This window comes from Aspergillus glaucus, assembly GCF_001890805.1.
Source record: "Aspergillus glaucus CBS 516.65 unplaced genomic scaffold ASPGLscaffold_12, whole genome shotgun sequence".
Taxonomy (NCBI): Eukaryota; Fungi; Ascomycota; class Eurotiomycetes; order Eurotiales; family Aspergillaceae; genus Aspergillus; species Aspergillus glaucus.
Window position 1 is genome coordinate 529,929 of NW_019170464.1, and position 21,689 is coordinate 551,617.

General features: G+C 47.2%; 7 protein-coding genes and 2 non-coding genes across 9 annotated transcripts; 5 read left to right on the plus strand and 4 right to left on the minus strand.

Annotated features, from left to right (window-relative positions):
• Positions 1 to 163: 163 nt before the first annotated feature.
• On the plus strand, positions 164 to 1,217 carry ASPGLDRAFT_48074 (HAD family hydrolase). The gene is made up of 4 exons (XM_022546820.1): positions 164 to 339; positions 388 to 409; positions 468 to 577; positions 650 to 1,217. Exons 1-4 carry the CDS (start codon positions 246 to 248, stop codon positions 1,135 to 1,137), a joined length of 714 nt encoding a protein of 237 aa, XP_022400222.1. The 5' UTR covers positions 164 to 245; the 3' UTR covers positions 1,138 to 1,217.
• A 1,015-nt stretch (positions 1,218 to 2,232) lies between these two features.
• On the plus strand, positions 2,233 to 2,980 carry ASPGLDRAFT_410553 (uncharacterized protein). Its single transcript, XM_022545327.1, has one exon. The coding sequence runs from the start codon at positions 2,323 to 2,325 to the stop codon at positions 2,716 to 2,718; it is 396 nt and encodes a 131-aa protein (XP_022400223.1). The 5' UTR covers positions 2,233 to 2,322; the 3' UTR covers positions 2,719 to 2,980.
• Positions 2,981 to 5,073: 2,093 nt separating this feature from the next.
• ASPGLDRAFT_410632 (uncharacterized protein) lies at positions 5,074 to 5,529 on the plus strand. Its single transcript, XM_022545329.1, has one exon. It carries the CDS (start codon positions 5,225 to 5,227, stop codon positions 5,480 to 5,482), a length of 258 nt encoding a protein of 85 aa, XP_022400224.1. The 5' UTR covers positions 5,074 to 5,224; the 3' UTR covers positions 5,483 to 5,529.
• Positions 5,530 to 6,187: 658 nt separating this feature from the next.
• On the plus strand, positions 6,188 to 8,603 carry ASPGLDRAFT_74934 (uncharacterized protein). Its single transcript, XM_022549762.1, has 3 exons — positions 6,188 to 6,824; positions 6,883 to 7,421; positions 7,477 to 8,603. The coding sequence occupies exons 1-3, from the start codon at positions 6,501 to 6,503 to the stop codon at positions 8,567 to 8,569; spliced, it is 1,956 nt and encodes a 651-aa protein (XP_022400225.1). The 5' UTR covers positions 6,188 to 6,500; the 3' UTR covers positions 8,570 to 8,603.
• A 1,334-nt stretch (positions 8,604 to 9,937) lies between these two features.
• Positions 9,938 to 10,009, plus strand: ASPGLDRAFT_t98. Its single transcript has one exon. It is a non-coding gene; the product is annotated as a tRNA-Ala (tRNA).
• Positions 10,010 to 10,877: 868 nt separating this feature from the next.
• Positions 10,878 to 13,836, minus strand: ASPGLDRAFT_67151 (uncharacterized protein; the record flags this gene model as incomplete). Its single annotated transcript, XM_022549098.1, has 4 exons — positions 10,878 to 11,292; positions 11,331 to 11,714; positions 11,850 to 12,391; positions 13,822 to 13,836. The coding sequence occupies 4 exons, from the start codon at positions 13,834 to 13,836 to the stop codon at positions 10,878 to 10,880; spliced, it is 1,356 nt and encodes a 451-aa protein (XP_022400226.1).
• Positions 13,837 to 14,487: 651 nt separating this feature from the next.
• ASPGLDRAFT_t102 lies at positions 14,488 to 14,561 on the minus strand. The gene has a single exon. It is a non-coding gene; the product is annotated as a tRNA-Asn (tRNA).
• Positions 14,562 to 18,982: 4,421 nt separating this feature from the next.
• On the minus strand, positions 18,983 to 21,095 carry ASPGLDRAFT_58629 (uncharacterized protein; the record flags this gene model as incomplete). The annotated part of the gene is made up of 6 exons (XM_022548326.1): positions 18,983 to 19,944; positions 20,036 to 20,257; positions 20,304 to 20,508; positions 20,568 to 20,593; positions 20,648 to 20,956; positions 21,033 to 21,095. The coding sequence occupies 6 exons, from the start codon at positions 21,093 to 21,095 to the stop codon at positions 19,408 to 19,410; spliced, it is 1,362 nt and encodes a 453-aa protein (XP_022400227.1). The 3' UTR covers positions 18,983 to 19,407.
• Positions 19,062 to 19,381, minus strand: ASPGLDRAFT_48081 (uncharacterized protein). Its single transcript, XM_022546821.1, has one exon. It carries the CDS (start codon positions 19,339 to 19,341, stop codon positions 19,078 to 19,080), a length of 264 nt encoding a protein of 87 aa, XP_022400228.1. The 5' UTR covers positions 19,342 to 19,381; the 3' UTR covers positions 19,062 to 19,077.
• Positions 21,096 to 21,689: the final 594 nt, after the last annotated feature.

A 21,689-nucleotide genomic window follows, 5' to 3' on the forward strand; every position in this document is an offset into this window, starting at 1 on the left:
CTGGACAAAAGAAAATGACACAAGACGTTGATATCGACGAAACAGGCAACGCTAAGATAAACGGGAAAACTTTGGCCGATCTCCGATATCTCCCCGCCATCCGTTCTACAGATTTGGTGATCGATTGTACGGCTTTTTTTTTTTTTTTTTTTTTTTTCTTTCTGTTTGTTGCATAGAGATTCTCTTGTCTTGACTTATTAGATACCCTATACCGCTAGATTTGATCTTTATCGCATACCACCACCATGACCGAAGGATCCTTCTCAGCCCCTCCGCAAATTCACACCTTCGACGGAGTGCTCTCCGACTTCGACGGCACAATCGTTGACTCAACAGATGGTGCGCTATTCTTTTACATATGTTACACTCATAGCTAACCTGCGCTAGCAATCGTCAAGCACTGGCACAAGTTCGTCCCGCAGATCACCGCAGAATAAGAGTCATGTGTTTATACGGATTTCTTACAGAATCGGAAATGAACTGGGCGTAGACCCAAAAGCCATCCTGGCTACGTCCCACGGACGAAGGAGTATCGATACATTGGCACTGTATGATAAGAGCAAGGCCAATTGGGAGTGTACGTTACCTGTCTGATTAACATACCGCAAGAGAGGGAGGGAGCAAGCAGATACTGATAGCCTGTTTGAAGACGTCAGCTACGTCGAAGGCCGCATCCCCCAAGAATACGGCTCCGACGCCATCGAAATCCCCGGTGCCCGCGCTCTCCTCTCCGCCCTCGAATCCTCCCGCGCAAACTGGGGCGTCGTAACCTCCGGCACCCGCGCGCTGGTCGACGGCTGGCTTGGTGTTCTTGGCCTCGCACACCCGCGCGTCCTTGTCGTCGCAGAGGACGTTGGATTGGGAAAGCCCGACCCCCGCTGCTACCTACTTGGTCGTGAGAAGCTGGGCCTTGAGAACCCGGGATCGGACTCGATTGTGGTGCTGGAAGATGCGCCGTCGGGGATTAAGGCTGGGAAGGCGGCGGGGTTTAAGGTGCTTGCGCTTGCGTCGACGCATACGCTGGGTCAGTTGCGGGATGCTGGGGCGGATTGGATTGTGAAGGATTTGGAGAGTGTTGAGGTTAAGGGTGTTGAGGGGGGAAGGGTGACGTTGGAGATTCGGGATGCGCTTCAATAGGCATTCGATTCAGAGTACGGAGTACGGAAGACATGAGCGGTAAGTAAGGCGGCTTCCACGATCCATGGAACAGAAGGTGAAGCTCTGGATCCTTCGTTCTGTAGATAGGGTCAAACGATGTGACATGTACATATGCATGTATCTACCTTGCATGATATACAAGTACCTAAGGCCACCCTTGGAAAAGGCGATCAACGCCCAACAAATTACGATCGAATCGAGTCAGGACCATGCCCTGTGTCCTCGTACCGTTATTTACCGACCGATAAAGCCAACATCTCATGCTGGGGATAGATATAGAACTCTACCATACCATCTGTACAACGCATGGGATCCCATATGGCAAACGGGTTGTTGCCGTTGCTGCTGTCAGTGCACTGCACTATCGACGGGAAGACGAGCATCTTTTGCTTCGAATCAAGGCAGCCGGGGATTTTATCCAGATTTCAAGTTCCAATTATCAGCATGTAAAGCAATGCGGCGGTGAGCCTTGCTGGCTACGCTACGCTGTAGCTGTAGGTATACGAGTAGTTTACTTCAATTGAGAAGACTACGGTGGTACGGCCCCCATCCGGTTGTTCAGGGAACATAAACACTATCAGCGGACTCGAGACGATACAGAGGGGGTAACTGGCCACTCTCCGAAAGGGAGTAGTATTGCCACCTTGACTTCACCAAAAAGCCTATCTTCCCCGCCGATATCGACCAAGGTTTCCTGCAGGACAGGACAGATGTGACTGCTACTGCTACTACTACCTCACCTGCAGAGCCGAGGTGCCTCGCCTTGAAACGGTTAGGCGAGTGGGTGGGCATGAGCAGGTGCGGTGCAGGTGCCTGTATCGTACGGTATGATGTATCTGGCAAGTACAAGTACGCTCGTATGTACGAACCTGTAAGCCAACCATAAGACCGCGATCCGTGCACACGAGTAGCTGTAGAGGACTCGATTCCACCTGATTTGGTTTGGTTGGGGATGGCACCACCACAATCCACCACAATCCACATAATGCATACGAGTCAGAACGTAGTACTCTGCAGCGGCTAGAAAGAAGCCTCAGGACAGTGGTTAAGCACTCGACAAGACCAATTGGTAACAATTGCGCATCGGGTCTTTCAGCCGGGCGGTCTTGTCACAGACTCACTGCACTGCTGCATCGCTGCATCTGGGCTTGAAGGATGTAAGGGATGGCGGATATGCACGGTAGTAAGTACCGTGCATGGTTTTTTTTTTTTTTTTTTTTTTTTTTTTTTCTACTCCTTTATTTTTTTCTTCTTATCTTCCTCGATCAGTCATTTTATTCCTTTCTTTTGTTTTTTTTTTTTTTTTTTTTTTTTTTTTTGTCAGATTTGTCTCGGGGTACGGTACAGAGTACAGCAAGAGAAGAACACTCAGCTGTCACGCAGCGACAATCCTACCGAAAGTCAGAAGTCAGGTCAGGCAGCAGAAATGTGACCAGCGCAAACGTACAGATGTTCATCACGCACACACACACCGTCATTCTATTCTCGTCCAAGTACATGGTGTCCGTTGTCTGTTGGAGGGTTGCATCTTGCAGCCGCCATGACAAATTCCCTGCATGAGAGGGTACTGTGGCTGTGGCTGAAGCGGAGACTGCGGCTGAGATGTAGTTGCACCGCCACCGTCTTTCCCTGTTCGGTAAATAGTACACAGGCATCAATTTCAGCCCCTGAATGAATCCATAGAACTGTAAAACTCTGAACTCCAAAACCCAAGAGGATGGAATGGCACATCGTACAGTTCCGGTAAACCTTATGCCCGGCGACAAGTTGCTAGTGCATGGGGCATACAATTCAAATCAGATGCCGCCGTCTAGTATGGAGTACTGTCTCATCACTTTACTTCTGTACTCCGCAGCATCACCGTGAGGGAATTAGCTGATCTTCGGGGAATTTCTCTTACTCAAGCTCCAATAATACTGTCCTTGTTCTTGCCCTTTCATTTTTCATCAGGACAGCAACGGCCCAGCGTCTGGTTCCGGTTCAATAGTTTCTAGGAACGGGAAGCGATCCGTGCGGATTCACTGCGGATCCTCCTGAAGCGTGAATCTCCTATCAGTGTATATCAGTGTAAAAAGCATCTCAAACTATGATGTTGACAAGGTACCGGCGCTGTGTACTGGCATCAGAACTATCTCGAAGGAGTAATGCTCTGCCCCATCAAGCTGCCGAGATACATAGACGATCATTGATGTGAGGGAAATGTCAAATTCAGGCCCCATTTGGTTACGCGAACCCACACTAGACAGGGTACACACGTGAGCGGATCCAGTGTACATCATTCAACTTCAGCCAGCGGTTCTCCAAAAAGTAATCAAAAAGTTCTGCCTGTCAGAGAGTCCTACATACCCCTAACCCCACCACACCAAGTTCGGCTCTCCCTCGGCTTGAGAGAAAAAAAAAAAAAAAAAAAAAAAAAAAAAAAGTTCTCCATTCTCCAATTCATCTCCCATCACGTCAATGGCCAAACAGAAGCCGATTGATTGTCACAATCACTATCACCGGCGTCATCGGCGTAATGATTACTATGGAGAACCACTCTCTAGTCCCTATCTTGGATCTACAGAGCATTCGGAGCAACCGGAGTCAATGCTAGCTGGGTAGTAGTACTATCTGGATTATTATTTCCCGCAAAACCCGGACCACTACACTACTGCTTGGACCAGGATGAGGTTCAGGTCAGGAACAAGGCCGCTATCGGACTTTGAATAATGCTGGGGAGCGTTTGATACTTGTCAAAAGATAGGCCTCGGGATGTTCAAATTAAGAAGGAGCCTGTCAGTTTTAGTCCCTGCAGTTTCATCATTCAGACAAAGACCAAGAAAGAAAGAAAAAAAACCCTATCCTGTAACGCGCCTGAGCGCTACTCGTCCGATAGCTAGTATCAAAGAAAAAGAACCCCTCACTTGAAATCGCAGCGATGAATGGCTGGATCGCTGCAGTCAGCGATTCTTGGAAATCAATCAACCTCGTGACCGGGGGATCGTCCGGGAGTGGGTTGTCTGTCCCTCTGGCGGGCGACCCGGCAACCTGGGAGCAATTACAGGAGTGTACTCTGTACTCTGTACTCTGTACCAATACAGTCACCCAGATCCCGGGATCGACGGGATCTGTTGACTATTGATGTTAGCGGGTCTTGGCTGACTGCTGCCACGCTTTCGCTTTTTCTTTTTGTTTTCTGTTTTGTCACTTGCCCTTTTTTATTATTCACAGGTCTGCGAGCAATGCTGCCAACCCAGACAGATGGAGATCTGTGCTTGGGGAGTAGAAGCGGCAGGGAAGGCGGAAATAGCAATCCGAATCTCGCTTACACATAGTTCAGTGCCGGGGCCTCGGATAGTTCATCGGAAGGGAGGTCCCCGGTAGGATTTAGTACAGTACTGTACTGAAATCAATACACGGTGAATACTAGCGTACAATACCGCGAACCGCGCATCTTGACGGCATCTGAAGAAACGAAGAACACAGGAAGAAGGGAGAAATCGGGGCAGTCGGAAAAGAAAAGGGAAGAAAAAAAAAAAAAAAACAGCGGAATGGGACCTTGGAATACGGTCCGCTGAGACTAAACCATTTTAGGAATATGTACCACCGATCCAGGATGCAGCAGGTCTTGGCAAATCAGGTTCGATGGAGCCCGATTCCCGTGACTTGTCCAATACTTGTACTCCGTATGTACTCCGGAGTAAAGTACAGAGTATTCATGGTACTGGTACTTGTATCTGTTCTTCATCAAGAAGGAATATACACCTACATACTACATACTATCACTTTATGTGTAGAAGATGAATCTACAATTCCATCGATCTACACATGGATCCCCCTGAACCAGATTATCACATCTCGATGAACAGTGACTCTGACAACATAACATGGCGCTAATGCAGGAACTGACGAAATAGACAACCCCCAGCTGAGTCAGTGGAAAGCATGAGAACTCATGGGTTATGATGTGATTTGAGAAGCGACTGTCAAGTGGTGTCAGTTCCCGGCACTCGATATGCTTATTTGGCCGTTAGCCTGCGATTTTTTGCCTTTCATCCCTGTCCCTGTTCCTGCCAATTGACTCGGCATGGTTGCATGTATCTCTTCGCAATCCACAGTCTGTGTTTGTATTCCGTGCTGTAATCTGATCACGGTGGGACTGCGGCGCAATGGGCTGACTAGCCCTTACTATCTCGGTACCCCCGCGGAGGACTACAGAGTACTACCCCGTACATACGGAGTACGATGTATATACTCAGCACGAGCTATCTACAGTCTTCCTTACTGCTTATCCAGCTGTCTAATACTCTGTACCTGTATCTGTACAATAACCAGCATACTGTAACGTACTGTCACCGCTGCTGCCCAACCGCCACCCCCTAGAACTGGAACCGCTCGGCCGGAAGCACGGCCAGTCCACTTTTGTGATCATTCGCCAGAACTCGGTGGCTCGACCGTCGCCGAGGCGTATTATATTGTACCACATGTGATTGTGACATTCGATTGTCTTCTGTACTTTACTTCTACTTATCTTAATCATGTATTCAATTCCTCTGGCTATTATAGTTAATTCACACATACAAGTAGTATTAAATCTAGGTAAAAATAACAAATAGAAAAGTAGAATACAGTGCCAGGTACGGTATGGCGGTACGTACAGATACAGGTATCAGGTACAGCCCGTAAGCCGCGGTGGAGCACCCCCCGTTCCGAGCAACGATCCACCAATCAGAAACACGCCCTCCACACCTCTTTCCCCTGCTGCGGCGGCCAATCACCGGACAGCGCTTCTCTCAGCCTCTTCTCTCTTTTCGCTTCTTCTTCCCCCCCCCCCAACTCCATCTCAACTCTCTTTTCCTACTGGTATTGTATTTTTCCTTTTCTTTTTTTTTTTTTTCTATCACTTTTTCTCCGACATTCATTCTGTCCTTTTTTCTTTTTTTTTTGAGTTACTGGAGGCTTCACCTCCTTTCCATTCCTTTTTGGTATCAGACACACTCCTTCGCTTTTTTTTTTCTTTTTTTTTTTTTTTTTTTTTTTTTTTTTAGCAGTGGGCTCCATCGGCCTAGTTCGTTCCTTTTCAGTCATTCTCTGACAGTGCTCTCTTAACTATTCCCTTTCCCCAGTTCGTTCTTTTTTATACATATCTATCGTCTCGATTCCTCTCGGACATACCTTCCATTCCTTCGTATCATTCTTTCTCTTTCTGTGTGTTGAACTATTACTATATACTATACCTATATCGGTACCGATATCTTCTTTGCGACGCCTCGTCATCGGCCAACCAATCTCACCGTTTCTCTAATCTCTGGATATCCTCTTCTCAATTGTTCAATGCAATCTTCTCTTCTTCAACCGCAACAATGAATTACATTCACCATCCTTATCCTTATACCGCGGTCCCAATGGACCAACCCATGGCTTTCGACCCGACAATGGCTCACCCGTCCATGGTTCACCCCATGGATGGTTACCTCTACACTCACCCGCCGCCGTTCGAAATGATGGACTTTTACCACCAGCCGATCATGGACTACGAGGAATACGCAGAGAACCTCTCCCGCCCTCGATTGACAAAGGAACAGGTGGAGACGCTGGAGGCTCAATTCCAGGCTCACCCTAAGCCAAGCAGCGGCGTCAAGCGTCAATTGGCGGCTCAGACAAACCTGAGTCTGCCTCGAGTGGCTGTCAGTATTTGCCTTTTAATTACGGTAGAGTGAACTCAAACTGATGATGTGGATATAGAATTGGTTCCAAAATCGACGGGCAAAGGCCAAGCAGCAAAAGCGACAGGAGGAATTCGAGCGCATGCAAAAAGCCAAGGCTGAAGCTGAGGAGGCTGCGCGAGCCAAGTCGGACCCCACGGATCAGAAGGAAAGCGACAGGACCCCGACACAGGAGGCGGACAAGATCTCGACCCCCAAGCAAGAACTTTCAAATGAAACTGCTTCAAATGGTGAGCGAACCAAGACATCATCGACTGCTCCCTCGTCATCCCGTTCGAAGCATCAGAAGACCAGAAGTGATTCGGCCCGTGAGGCGACCTTCGCATCTTTACAAAGGGCCTTGAATGCTGCCGTTGCAGCCCGTGATACCTACAGCGGAGATGACGGGAATAACCAACCAATTACTGACAATATGGAAGAATCCGTTTCTCCCACCTCGACTTCCGCCACGACACACAACGGCAGCAACAAGCGCAACGGCCACGGCTACAATGCACCGCTGGAATGGGAGGCTCCCAAGGATAACTCGATCGGATGGGGTTCTCAGGAGTCATACGGGTATGCTCATATATTATTTCCATCGTATATAGCGATATACTGACGAAGTATATAGATCGCAACGTCAGCCATTCCACGCCCAAGAAGAATGGATGGGTCATCGCACATCTGATGGGTCGCCATACGACGCCGCCATGCAATACCCCTTGCAACCGGAGGCTTCGCTAACAAGGCGAACATCGTCGGAAGAGCTTGCTCACCACATGGAAGGCATTGGTATTCACACCACGGCACCATCACGCGGCATGCCGCTGCTGACACACCGAGCAGACAAATCTGGCAAGGAACTCGATCTGGCTGCCCGGAGAAAGAGGCCAAGGCCCGCTGCGATCGGAACCTCGAAATCTCACTCCATGCTGTCAGCAGCCGCAAACATGTCGCCTAGCTCCCGGGTGCCGGGCTATGGTGGTCCTCACGGTGTCAGACAGTCCAAGTCGGCCCAGTCTCTCAACTCGCGGTATGCGGGTGTGCGCAAGGCATCTGCTGCTCAGCGGTCGCCTCTCAACTTCTCGACATTTGCTGAAGCCGGTTTGAACTCGTCCAAGGCAGACATGGCATCTATGCTGCAGCCAACTGTCACTACCAACGCTCTGGCTCCCCCGACGCCGCTGACTCCGGAAGACATGCATCACTTGCTTCCGACATCGCCAAGCGACAGCTACTGTCTGTCTGCGCAGCCATCTGCCCAGTTCTTCCCGACCACACAGCCCATGCAGATCAATGTCGCATCTCCCCCAGCTACGCCCATGACCGTGGATCTGATGTCATCGTATCCGTACCAAAGCGCCGCGCCTCCTATGTCCGCTCCCGCCCACTATACGAGCTTCCCTGACTATGCCACTTCGGCCCCTTGCGAAACCGGTCCTTTGACGGCTCGCAGCTGGAGTGACGCGCCTACCATTCCCTCGCCCGATCCTTCCTACCATATGCAGCCCGCAGAAGTCTCCCCGATCTCTTACGACGCAAGCGGGCACGCTGGCGACCATGTAGCTATGTCCCCTTCGATGTCCTTGACTGGAGAGGAGAAGTTCATGATCCAGGAGTTCCCTGACCAGCAGGAAGCTCACCGATTCGTTGCTCAGCAGCTTCCCTCGCAAACACCGAAGCAATACACTTTTACGAACAATCAAACGCCGAACGACTTTTGAATAGACAACCTCACAAAAAGAGAAAATGGAAACGAAAAAAAAAAAAAAAAAAAAGTGCTATCGCCCGGCCATTGTGGGAATACATTTCGATTCTTCTTCGCTATAATTATTCTTTACTTTCTATATTATTTTCTGGCGGGTCAGTTTATACGAGTGTCCGGTGATCGGAGCATTACTTGTGCATTATATTGTTGGTGTTTTGTTCTTGTCTTTCTTTCGTCTGTTGGAGCGGCCTTCTCTTCCTTTCTTCTGTTGAACTTTTGGGGATTGGTCCAATCCCGACAATACTTTTATCTCTTCTTTGTCTTTTTTGGATTTGCATATGGATATACTGGGAGCGGTTGGGTCTTGTTTTTGGCACATATGGAGGCTTTTGTTTCTTGTCACGTGTTTATTCTGAACTTTTTGTACAGTCTGTGCCTCTATGTAATACATACTCTAATGTGGGTGATGCAAACGCACACCCTACCATTCGCTAGAAAACGATTATTTCAACGTTTCTGTCTCTGTATCTGTATCATCAAATTCGCCACCGATCTCCCATCCATCACCGTTGAATCTAGCATCAGGGGTATCGCACCTACATATACCGTACACAGTAATCCTCAGGCTCATCTCCTGGGCTTTGACGCTATGATGCAGGAAACCCATATCGATCACCGCCAATCTGGAAACTCGTGGCGAGCCTAGTTCGTAGATGAGACGAGACATGCGATTTGAGGCTATTGGGTTCTGAAACATGATGTGCTGATCATCGAGATATCGGTGGCAATTAATATCGAGCCCTCTGTATTTGTACTCCGAACTATGTACGGTGTGCGTTATTAGTGCTTAGTTTAATCTTTATCTATACCCCCCTTTCACGTGTAAGAGTGGACTACTGCCGGGTATAGTTCGATAGTTGGGGATCGTGTATGACGTTGATTTAGGCTTATTCTGGTTGGGGTATGTTTTCCGTGCTTCTTCTGGGTTGTGGGCTGGGCTCTGTATAGTACGTGCTTGTGCTCGGTTGTGTATTTACACACTCGTATCTTCGTACAGGTATTTCTGAATACAGTGAGGCTGGTCCTCCGTGGCTAGTGTTTTCTTCTAATTGCTCGATTGCTATTGATAAAGGTCTAGACAGTGGAAGTACTCTACGGAGAGTACACTCCGAAGTGCTATGTAGAGCAGGTGACAGCCGATAAGCGATTCTTACAGAATGAATTAATTATATTAACTATGCGAGGAGTGTCGATACAGTGTACTAACCACTCCATGGAAAAGAAAATATCTACAAGAGTGGTTGCGACGCTTCCATGCGAAGTTATGTATAGTAGTGTATTTACCTATATAATTCACTACCTAATAGCTTCTATCACAACAAGTGGGCTTGTGGTTTAGTGGTATAATTCCTCATTCGCATTGAGGAGGTCCCGGGTTCGATTCCCGGCGAGTCCACATTTTTTGCTCTTGAGGCCTTTCCACCACCGCAGTTATGGGTGGAGTTCTTCGGATGGCTTTTTATTTTTATTTTATTTTTTTTTTTTTTAGCTTGGAATACATTTCTTTTTGTTCTTTTGTTTTTGCTAAAGAGGGTAGGGTGATGTATTGAGTAATTATATCGTAGAAGATTGGGGAGAATTCGGTTTTACTGTTTGGAGGGAGGTTGTTTAGGCTGTTTTGGCGAGTTCACTAAGTACTTCTCCGTCAATATATATAGCAATGGTTGAAATCCTAATCACCGCACATGCTACTTCCCCCCAACCCACACTAAGCCGTAAGACCAGCACCGGAGGTCCTATTCCCTAATCTAAACGTACACACTGCAATGAGGGAACGAAGTTGGCTTGCCCCGGCGACTCGGCGTTCTTGGTACCGTAAATTGAAACCAGATGAGTAGATATCCATTGCGTTCATTGCAGTTGAGATTCTCTTGAATGACAAGTCGGTATTAAAAGCTACTCGTGTTAAGTTACATTCGTGGGCGAAAGACAAATAAAGAACAAAGAAGAAAGAAAAAAGCTCGGGCTCTTCCTAGCCCAAATCAAGCGACAGCCGGTCTATGCAAGACATGTGTAGTTCGCGTTTCTTTTCCTTTCACCCTGGTTATAGAGCGGGCGAGATGATATCCAGAACAGCAATCGCGTCAAAATCCCCATGTCAATCGCAGCAGACGGAAACATCGGTGCCAATCACCCAGAAGACAGATATGGGTCCGCACCAACATCAACAGGAAGAAAGAAACTCGTACAGTTGACGGATTTGAATGGCAAGGACAACCGGGGTATAATATTCACGATCGCTTCCAAAACTCCCTCCATATGCTTCAGATTCTCTGGCACAGGGAAGGTCGACGAGGAGAAATGGGTGTTGCAGGCACGATTTTATTGGCGGCAGCAATAAACTCCTCCCTTGTCATCTGGTAATTGTCCTTGGAGGATTTGAGTTGCTCGAGCTCTTCATCATGTTTGTCGTACTGATTCGGACCCTTCATTTTAGAGGCCACGAAATTTTTCACCTTCTTTCTCTTCTGCAGTTCTTTGAAGCGTTCTCTCCACCAAGTATCACCAACCATTAGCCACAGGTGCATGCATGGGAAAGTGTACGAATCGAAACATTCACTTGATACAAGCATATGAAACCACATAGCCCCCGAGGTCTGGGACCATTGTACAAGCTTGGAGACCTGTCTTTTCTTTTGGTATCTGGGGATTTTTGCCTCTTCTTCCGCTAGGACTTTCCTGAAAAGGTCGAGGCAGTTGAAATAACGCTCAGTCACCTTGGGGGGGGGGGCTCGTTGCTTTTGAAATCCCACTCTGGATTGATTGGTCGGTCAAGGAGAAGCCACCAGGGAGCCGAGGCAAACAACTGGGCTGGTCCAGCATACACCCACTCGAGTTCTACGACCCCGACAATTATGAGGTCTTCCCTGCTTCTGACAATCATGTTGGCTGGACCGAAATCGTTGCAGATGAGCTTGAAAGGACCTTTCTCATATTCGGTATTCACAAATCGGGACAATAACGAACGCACTATACTTAGTGACGCATATCTGGAGTACCCAACCAGCTCTGCAACGACCGATTTTGGTTGATGTTGAAACTGCTGCCAGTCTTGCTCCATAGTGTACTGGAAATACTCTGTATTGGTTGAGAATCCCTGGCTCCGGTCACCTGAGGAAAAGCAATTAGCAGACTTTGATACCCATCAAAAAATTTTGGACGTACTGAAAGTATTGACCCCCCCCGGTCCGAATAATATCATGTGTATTCCACGTCAGCGTATAGGTACAGAATACCCCGTTTTTGGCGTGGGCAAGCTTCCGATTCGATCAAAATCAATGTCAAAAAGCTGTAACATGATATTCGCCATCTGCCTGTATACGAATTCAATATCGCTTTCTGGGATATCCTCCTTGAGTAGCCTCGCTTCGCCGTCAACGAATATTTTACCTAAGCACACCCCCTCGATCAATTCCATCAGGATAAATGGCCCCAAGCCCAGTGGGTTGCTATCCGCAAGACCCCAGGAAATGATATTCGAAACAGGAATACTCGCCCTCTCGCGAATTAGAGAAACAGCTTCTACCTCCATAGTTAACTTTTTGTCAGCATAATCAGGGTTAGTGCCCATTATCCGGGGGAAACGAAGCAACCCCGCAGTGCCATCCTCGAAAAGAAAATTTTGGCCGAGATTATATGAGCTGTTTAGGGCATTAGAATTTAAGCGGCAGGGGATTTGCCGGGGATGGAAAGTGGTGACCCAATCGCAGAGATGGCCATTTTGGCGGATGGCGTTAATCTTGGTGAGCCAAATCTCTTCTTCCACTTGCTGGGCATACTAAATGCACTTGTTATGGTCCATGATTTGGGTAGGACCCGAGTCAAAAAGAGGGAAGACGGTTTCTTGTGTTGAGTAAGGAGTACCGAGTCTAATGGGGGAGGATAGTGAATGATAAAGAGTTGTCCATTTACTCCGTATGCGATCCCTATCCCCAACCCAAACTATGTAAGAACCATCACTAGCTGCCCTTGTCCGATCTCGGAATTCTCTTCTTGAAAAATTTCCGCAGCTGTTTACGGCAGTTAGTAAAGTGAAATAGTTTGAGTGCTTTGGTAGAACATTGAATTTCACAAACTTTGTCGCTGCTCTTCGCAGCCTCTTTGACTTCAGGCACATCGATGTTTTGCACTATTTGCTCGTTGCTGTTCTCCTGACAGCTACGGTACGTGTGCCCTTCCAGGGACTTTGACTGACCAAATATCTGCTGATAGATTTAGAGACTTATGTATTATAAAGCTGTTCATACTCTCTCTAAAATGGGATAGAGTCCACGGGTTATTGCAGTGAATACAATCAACGGTTAAGTCAGGGCCCATCTGTGTAGCACCGTCTGCCATGCCTCACCATCGTGCCCAATATACTTGTGCCCAGTCAATTTTACAATGCAGCCTTCCGGTGAGATAGCACTCGACATATCCTGGCATTGCCTCATATAGGAGCTGCGCCGCATGCTGTGTTCGAAACCCGATGCCGTTTGCTGTCATTCCGGGACGAAGAACGAGTCGAGTCAATCCGGAGACTTCGGGCTTTAGCATCCTGCTGACTGCATCAAGTACAATGCTCCAGACATAATATAACGAGGCTTGACGATATAGTTTGCTTGGTTGACGGGTACTCCGTACAGTACCGATAATTGGACGCAGAGAAGCGGCGCAGAAGGATACCAAGCTCGTAGCAGAAGAAAAGGAATGAAAAAAAAAAAAAAAAAAAAAAGACATAATAATAGAGCATTCTCCTGCTCTCCCGTGGCCAGGCTATGGCTATTAATTTCATCAATGTTGTTCTTGTTTCCGTTACGATACCTGTAAGCAGATTAAAGTAAAATAAAGGTTCAAATTTACGGTAGATAAGTAATTATTTACGGGCGCCCCCGTGTTCCATATCGCATCCGATTAGGGCTAACTGCCGATAACCGCCGCCTCAACTATTCATCCCAATTAATTGCTTCAACTAAAGAAAAGAAGTGGTGTAATTAAAGAAACGAGAAGGAGCTCATGGGGGTTCGAGAATAAGACTAGAATGATTTCTTAGTTGCTATACAGGGATTACCGGCGCCAGCCTGGTGGGGCGTAAGCAATATGACCATCATCGACTGTTTGATTGACGTTTCCAGCATCCTTCAAGGGCGGTAAATTCAAATAAGAGCGATATATGGGAAAACAAGCATGGCTTGGAACTGGGGATAATACAGTATGTTCGAGGCTCACCCGGGCACCCTCCATGGTCGGCTAAGAAAATCAGCATGTAGATAAGAACCACTAGCTTACCAATTTCAAGCTATGGTAGCCTAGACCAGGAACAGTTCAGCATATTGACAGCCGCTATATGCAAGGTTGATAATCCTCCCACCCCGCTAATGACATGACATCTCACGTCGGATCAGGCCACGATGCTCCACCATACGCAGATCAATTTAGTGCTACTTCTCTGAAACTTCATGCCTGCGAATTGACCTGCTGGGCTACTCTATGCACGTGGTTTCGAACAATAGCCGAAAAAGACTCGATGACGCCCTACAGCAATTTCGATATACACTCGCAGTCCAAATCAACGAACTGGAATGCTCAGTGCGTACGACTCGAGTCCCTTTCCTATATGATATTTGCGGCTTTTTCGAAGAGCAAATACAATCCCTGTAAAGAAAATTACGATTTCCCATTTTGGATCCGGGCTTTCTTGCACGAGGGTACCTTTTGGTTCTTTTGTCTATGTGATAAAGTCATTTATCTTAAAAGAAAGGATTCCAGTAATGAATGATAATTACGCCACCATCATACAAGAAAAAAATAAAAAATAAAAAGAAAGAAAGAAAGAAAGAAAGAAGGGGCGGAAATGGAACAAAAAAGAAAGTGATGGAGAAAAGAAAAACAAAGCGTCCCCGGGAAGGCTCGAACTTCCAACCTCCTGATTAACAGTCAGACGCGCTAGCCGATTGCGCCACGGAGACTTCTTATGATAAGCCAAAATATATTTTATATATAAGCCAATATGATAAACGGCTCATTGCATATTGCGGCTATTCACACCCCACATAGTTGATATTCATAATTTTCAATTACGCGAATGAATACTTTTTTTTTTAAACGATGCTCGAGAAATTCGAATACTTGTGACTCAACCAATTCATTGACTGTCACGGGCTCGGACCAGTAGATAATAACGAATTGATATTCCTATCTAAACTAGTGTAGCCATCGACGAGAATATCGAATCTGGAGAGAAAAGGAGAAAGGAATCTATCTACAGGAAAGAGGGGTTTTTATCCATGGGTTCTGTGACTGCGCTAAGTGCTTTCTTTGTTTTGCTTGCATGGTGGCGTTTGTCGATATCAGCCACTGAGGCGGCGTTGAGGCGTTAAGCCGTCACATTCAGTCTTTACCAATAACAAACTCAATGATCCCAGGTTGCATAATTCTAGAAATTTGTCAACTGGGAAGAGCTAACGTAATCCACGGCCGTTCCGTCCACTTCCTCCGCTACCACCACGAATTTGAAGCTTTGCAACCACTAACACCATTAAATTAAAATATATAACAGACAAAATAACTAGCTATTTACTAGGGCAGCTTCGTATTGTATGTCCAACAGTCCTACAGCCACTACAGCGTGGTGAAGCGCGTTGACGAGGCACAGGTGTAGGCTCATCAACCTGCTCATTAAGCTGTGTACCAAGCTGCTGAATATGCTCACGACCTTCTTGTACAGAGATAAATAAACCATTCCCTAGAGAAGCACATTTCCTTGCCTTCTTCTTTATTTTACGTTCACCTTCAGCCCATAGAACCTTGATTTCCTGTTGAAGAAGAAGATTCATATTCATTTGAAGCCAGTCTCATCAAAATTCCAGATATCATCCTCATGTATACCATGTTCTTTAATAGCATCATGTACAGTCCCAAACCATTGCTTTAAGACCTTTGGGTCCTCCTGCTTCACACGCTGGTATGTCATCCTTTGATTGTACCTTGTACATAGTTCAGTACGGCGTTTAATAAAGGAAGAGGCCCAGTTGACTCCAAGGACTGCAGTGGGATCTTGTGTACGTTCATGAAGTAAAATCTGTGCCATTCCACGTAGAAACTCTGGCCGAACTGAAAAGCCTCATTTATCTGCATTGAGAAGTTGTTTGACAAGAGATTCCTCTTCAACAGCGGTCAATTTATGGCCACTGGCGCGTGTTTCTGAGCGTGGTTGAATTCCATTGAGCCGATCAATGAAAGTAGTCTTTGGCACTCCAAAAACTGCTGCAGCCCTTGATTTTGATTGGATTTTTTTGCTTCTATACGCGCTGATAGCCATTTGAATTCGAATTTCTTGAGAAAGGGGCATTTTAGATGATGGTGGTGATAAAATGACGCGTTGAAGTATGATTATTGGAAAATCGCGGAGGAAGTGGACGGGACGGCCGTGGATTACGTTATCTTTCTATAAGGCATGGGGTCTTACATATGATATCCAGGCAGCATTTTAGCAAGCAATGATCCATGAACCAAAAAACCTCTTCAGAGGTTGATGATATTCTTAGAGAGTCTCAATTGATATAAGAAGGGGTCAAGTGTGTGAGGATATTGTCCTGCATAAAAATACACAGTGACATAGTGAATATATCTGCTATTAAGTAGTTGGTTCTTGCTGTGTTAAAAGGATTTACCTTGTCACAGAGCATGAAATTTTAAAGTGGTGAAGTATCTGTTTTGGAGCCTGTCACGGGCTCGGTAATTAGTAGATAAAACGAATGATATTCATATCTAGACTAGGTAGCCTAACGACGAGAATATCGAATATGGAGAGAGAAAGAAGAGGAAAGGAAGCCGTCTGGCAAGACAAAGGAAAACTATCTACTCATCGTGCGATTACGTGTGGGAGGCCTAGGGCTCGTCGTTTGCTCATATTGCTCCGTTGGCAGCGTTTGCCAGAATTGGCAGTTTGTCATTAGCCGTTCACCGTCACAATAGTTGGTTAAAGACTGGATACAGGTGAGGGAAGGAAGGCTTATTTATAGATGATGTTGAAGCGGGTAGCTTAGGATCGGGGAATCGGGGAGTGGATAATCCGGACTGCACGAGGCTATATAGAGGAGAACTTTGATTTACACGAAAAAGATTATCAGTCCGTATGACCAATAGCCTCTTGCCAGTTTCTCGCTCAACCTGGCGAAGCCATAGCTCCAGTGTGTTCTGCATTGAGCTAGATATCCGATTCTTCTTGATGAAAATCCATGAATGACTCGTACAATCATCTACCAGTGAAAGGTAGTATCTTTCTTCGCCCATACCTCCATCATATGGGCCCCAGTAATCCATATACACACGTTGGAGCGGTCTCCTTGCTCTAGGGACTGGTACGTGGCTCTGGTTTTTCACCTGCTTTGCTTTGACGCATAGTTATCTCGCAATCATCCCCCAGCAGCTTATCCCGTTGACTGACTTTCAATTCATCCATATCCAGGGCTTTGACGCAGCCGGTAAAGCGTCCCCTCCCAAGATGCCCAAGTCGTGGATGATGAGTTCCCGTTTTCGTTCGATCTTTTAATCGACGTTGGTGGAGTGCGCCCCATTCCTTGCCATTTGCCTGTTGGCCATCCTGCCAATGGCTGGCTGTCCCTGGATGTATTCGCCAGTCCGCCTCACTTGCTCTGATTTGATGTACAAAGCATCCTTATATGCAACTTTGTCCAAGTAGGTGGATTTTCCGATTCTCCGTCCTTTGGCAACCACTTTGCCGTTTTTCAGAAGTGTGTACTCTTTGATTGAGCCCCTTGACTCATATCCCGCAATATGGAGCGCTTCTAACGACAATATATTCTCTGCCAAACCCGGCACATATATGACGTTACCCAATCGGACTTCCGAGCCTTTTGACAGGCGGAATCTGACTGTTCCCCTGCCCAAAATAGGCATATGGACCCCATTGGCGATAGTTATGGTTCCACGGCTCTTCAGGTCCAATTTCTCAAAGATATCCCTATTCCCTGTGGACATACTCGTCGCTCCGCTAACAAAGCACCATACCGATGGATTGCTGCTTGCTCGATTTCCTCTTTCATTTGTGAATCGGCCTATTCCCGATCTTTCTACAGTGTACGAGCTGAATTCATCCATACCATCATCATCATCATCATCATCGCCGCTTTGCACTCCGGCGAATCTATCCTTCTGCTTGGTTGATGACGTTTCTCGTTGACCTTCTTGTCGACTCTTGGGCTTCTGTTGATCCTCATTGTCAACATCCACATGCTTGTTCCGGCATTCCCTCGCGAAATGCCCGGCCTTGCCACACACATAGCACTTGGACTTCTTTTTCTTTTTCTTCTGCTTGCCATCATTGTACGCTCGTGACCCTTTTTCCCCTGCAGATCCTCCTTTCATCTGCATAAGATCCTCGATCCGGTCTAGGACATATCCCTTGTCCAAGGTGGCGTTTGAGCTCATTATGGTGTCTCTCAATGTGGCGTATTGGCCCCCTACTCCACGCAGATACCATAGTACAACCAGTTTCCTGACACTGATCAATTCACTGCCATTCATGTCGATGAGTTCCTCTCCCAATTGGTTGATTTCTCGGAAAGCATCTTTCTCATTCAACCTTGAGTTATCCCAAGTCCAATTGGCCATCTTCATCAACTTCATAGCCTTCTTGGTGTCTGATGACTTCTGGAACATCTCTTTCAGGCAATCCCACTTTGATCCTGCGTTTGGTTGGTCCTTGACTTCCAAGATAGTCGCTGGCGTGAGCCCCTGCTCAATGATTGAATCGGCTTTCAAATCGATTTTAAACCAATCCATATCATCACCTATGATTGAAGCGTACTTGGTACCTCCAACTTCATAGTAATACCGGATTGTTTGCCAGCAGAATTGGATCTTCAACTGCTTCTCCATCGTATGGAACCAGTATCGAGCGTTTTCCTCATTCAGCTTATCTATTGAGAACCGGGATATCTTGATTCCATTCTCTTTCACCGGTTTCCTTTCCTCTTGCCGTACATTCGATCGTTGGGCTCTTTCCGTTGATCGCGGCATAGGATTATCCGTGATATCAGATTCTTCAACCATTATAGCGTTCTCACGGCTCGATGGGCTTCGCCGAGCGGATTATTGGCCGATAATCGCATGGGAAGGTCTCGAGAGTAAGGCTCGCGGTCTGGTATTGATCGATCGGTCTATATAAGCGGTAAAGCTAGTTAGTATAGAAGCTCCAGGATGCCTTGCGTTTGTTAGACGTCGATAATAGGCAGGCTCGGGCTCATAATCAATGAAGAGAGCGGGTAGCTCAGGGATCGGGGAATCGGAGAATCGGAGAGTCGATTATCCGGACTGCACGAGGCTATATAAGTAACACGGCAAGCCATAGCGGCCAAATTGCAATAACCCAAAATTAGATTTTTCGAACGGCAGAATCCTTGCACTAAAATATAGTCTAACTAGTTAACTAGTTTTTGAACACCGTACAGAGTAGTTTAGCTAGGAGACAGACAGTTCCGATCTGTCCGTCGTATGTCCCGCATCGGGACCAGGGATTCCCCGCTTCCGCCTCCAAGGAAGCGTGGAAATACCCGACCCTCGACGGAGAGCGATCCCCTGGTCGGATAGGACGTTTCGCATCCAGTCACGCTCGTCTTGGTGCAATGGGCACTCTAGCAGGACATGATTCACCGTCTGATTGCCTACTGTCCACCTTGCAGACCGTAACGTAGGCAGTGCAATGGTGTCGGCGAGGACAGCCATCAAAGAAAGACAGTCAAATGAAAGCAGTCAACCATAGATGATGTCGGATGTGAGAATCAGACATAATTATTTCGTCTGGCACAGAGGTCCGTAGAGTGTCGGGCCTGTGATCTCCTCCCAGCCCTCATAGCCAACACAACGGTAGCACCAGAACACACCATCGGGGTCATACTTCTGCTTGACGGCCTGAATCTTAGAGGCACTCTGAGAGAAGATTGCTTGGAACATGGCCGTGAGGCTCTTGTGATTGTTGACCAAGGACTTCTTATCAAAAAATCGCGACACCATGACAGGACTGGGATTGTTTGATGCTGGTGACTCATGATTTCCACCGTCGAAGTAATCCTGGAACGTATCATACTTCTCAAATGTCGAGATCACAGAGAGTTTGGTCCCGTTGAGTGGTCGAAGGAATTCAACGACCTGCTTATTTATGACTCTCTTTGCCTCTTCAATTTCGGAAGACGAGTTGAAAGAAGAGGAATTCCTTGAAAGCATCTTCCCGAAATTGTGACTGTAGGCAGATTTCGTTCCAAGCACTCGATTTAGCTGTCCGTTTCCGGAGGAAACCTGCATCCGAGAGGATGGGGTATTTAGAAAGAACTGACACAGAGGCATTGATTAAAGCGGACATGTTAGTGCTCGGTGCTGCGCTAGTCAACGAATGCTTCAGAACGGGACGCGTAGGGTGTACTTTGATAGTGGCTGATACTACAACACCAAAGGTGCCACCACCACCGCCACGGAGGGCAGTGAAGAGGTCTATGTGCTCGCAAGCACTAGCGGTAACAACCTCGCCTGATGTGAGCACAACCTTGAATTCGAGAACCTGGTCTGCTGCCAGTCCAAAATCGTGGCTAGCAGGACCGTGACCACCTCCCTGACGGTAGCCTCCGACAGCACCGACAGTCAAAAGCTTGCGATTAGCAACATAAGTATATTCAAGGAAGTTGGATATTTACCTTGGAAGAACCACCAACAGCAATGTGGTCATATTTGGCCGCAAAGGTGTATACTTCGTTCCAGATATATCCTGCTCCCACAACAATTGCACTTCCGGTCCAATTGGACTGGCATGAACTGTTGGACGGCTGATACTTCTCCTGGAACTGGAGCTCGGGCTTGATATGCTTCATCCAGATCGACAGACTGCCGTATCCCTGGGATCTATCAGAGCGGACTTGTTAGTGTCTGTCCGCCAAGTAAAGATGAGAAGGAACACTTACCGTGCCCTGACATCATGACCGGTGTTCTTAATAACCAGTCAGACATTGTTTTCCTTGGCAAATTTGATACCAGCTGCAACGTCGGCCGGCTTGGTTGCGTTGACACTGTAGACGGACGCGCTACCCAAATCGCACACTGGGCTTCCAGCTATCGAGCCATTGATCGGAGCACAGGTGTCAACAACAGGATATGCGAATCCAATTGGAGATGCTTCCCAGAAGAAAGCATCCTGGTAGATTTTGCTGATCTTCTGACACTGCGTGGAATTCTTGCCAAGGCCATCGTAACAGGGTTTGGCGAGGGGTTCGTTGGCGATTAGATGCCCGTGAACAGTGCCGTTGAGACCCTTCCACTTGGAAACTGAGGGCCAGCAGTCGTCGGTTGGGGTCTGTATGAATTTGACAAGTTAGTTTGGCCTCTGTTATGCACGTTCAGACCATACAAGTAGAGGTGACATCACGTACACATCTGCATTTGGCCAAGACGGACGGCACTCCAAGAAGGAGCAAAAGACTCGTAAAATGCATCTTCCTTGATGACTGAATAGATGCAGACTCGATAAACGGTCCCTTTACCTTCTTATGAGATTTCTGATTCCAGTTCCTCAGGCGGCTCCGGCTCCCAAATTCGAAGTCAGAATTGTTGGTCGAGCGAAATATCAAGGGCCCATGAACAGTCCATCTTGCTCGCAATTAGTGAGGCTTTGCGGATCAGCGAGTCTTGGCCACAATCTAACCCTCTATGGACGCGGTTCTATCTTTCTGCACTCGAGCACTCAGCCTCTATGGTCCACCTCATTCCGAATTCCGCCCTTTTTATAGAAAGGGTCGGCGAATCAGCTGCATCATGGCTTCTCCTGCCCCACCTAATTCGAGCTAAGCTTTGTAGTCGGGAAAATTTCCGAGAGCCAAGAAAAGCTTCATAGGACGTAATTTGTCATGCCCCATCAATCGGCAATAACTTGGCCACGAGCTTACCTCCTACGCTCGAGGGGCTCAGCCATGCCGATCATAAGCAACCCAATCCTCGCCCAAATCTGACATGACGGGGCGTTGCCGATCCCATTCTCCACTCTGAAAGTCTTGGCATTGGTTAATTCCTTTTTCGGTTTTGAGGGCCGA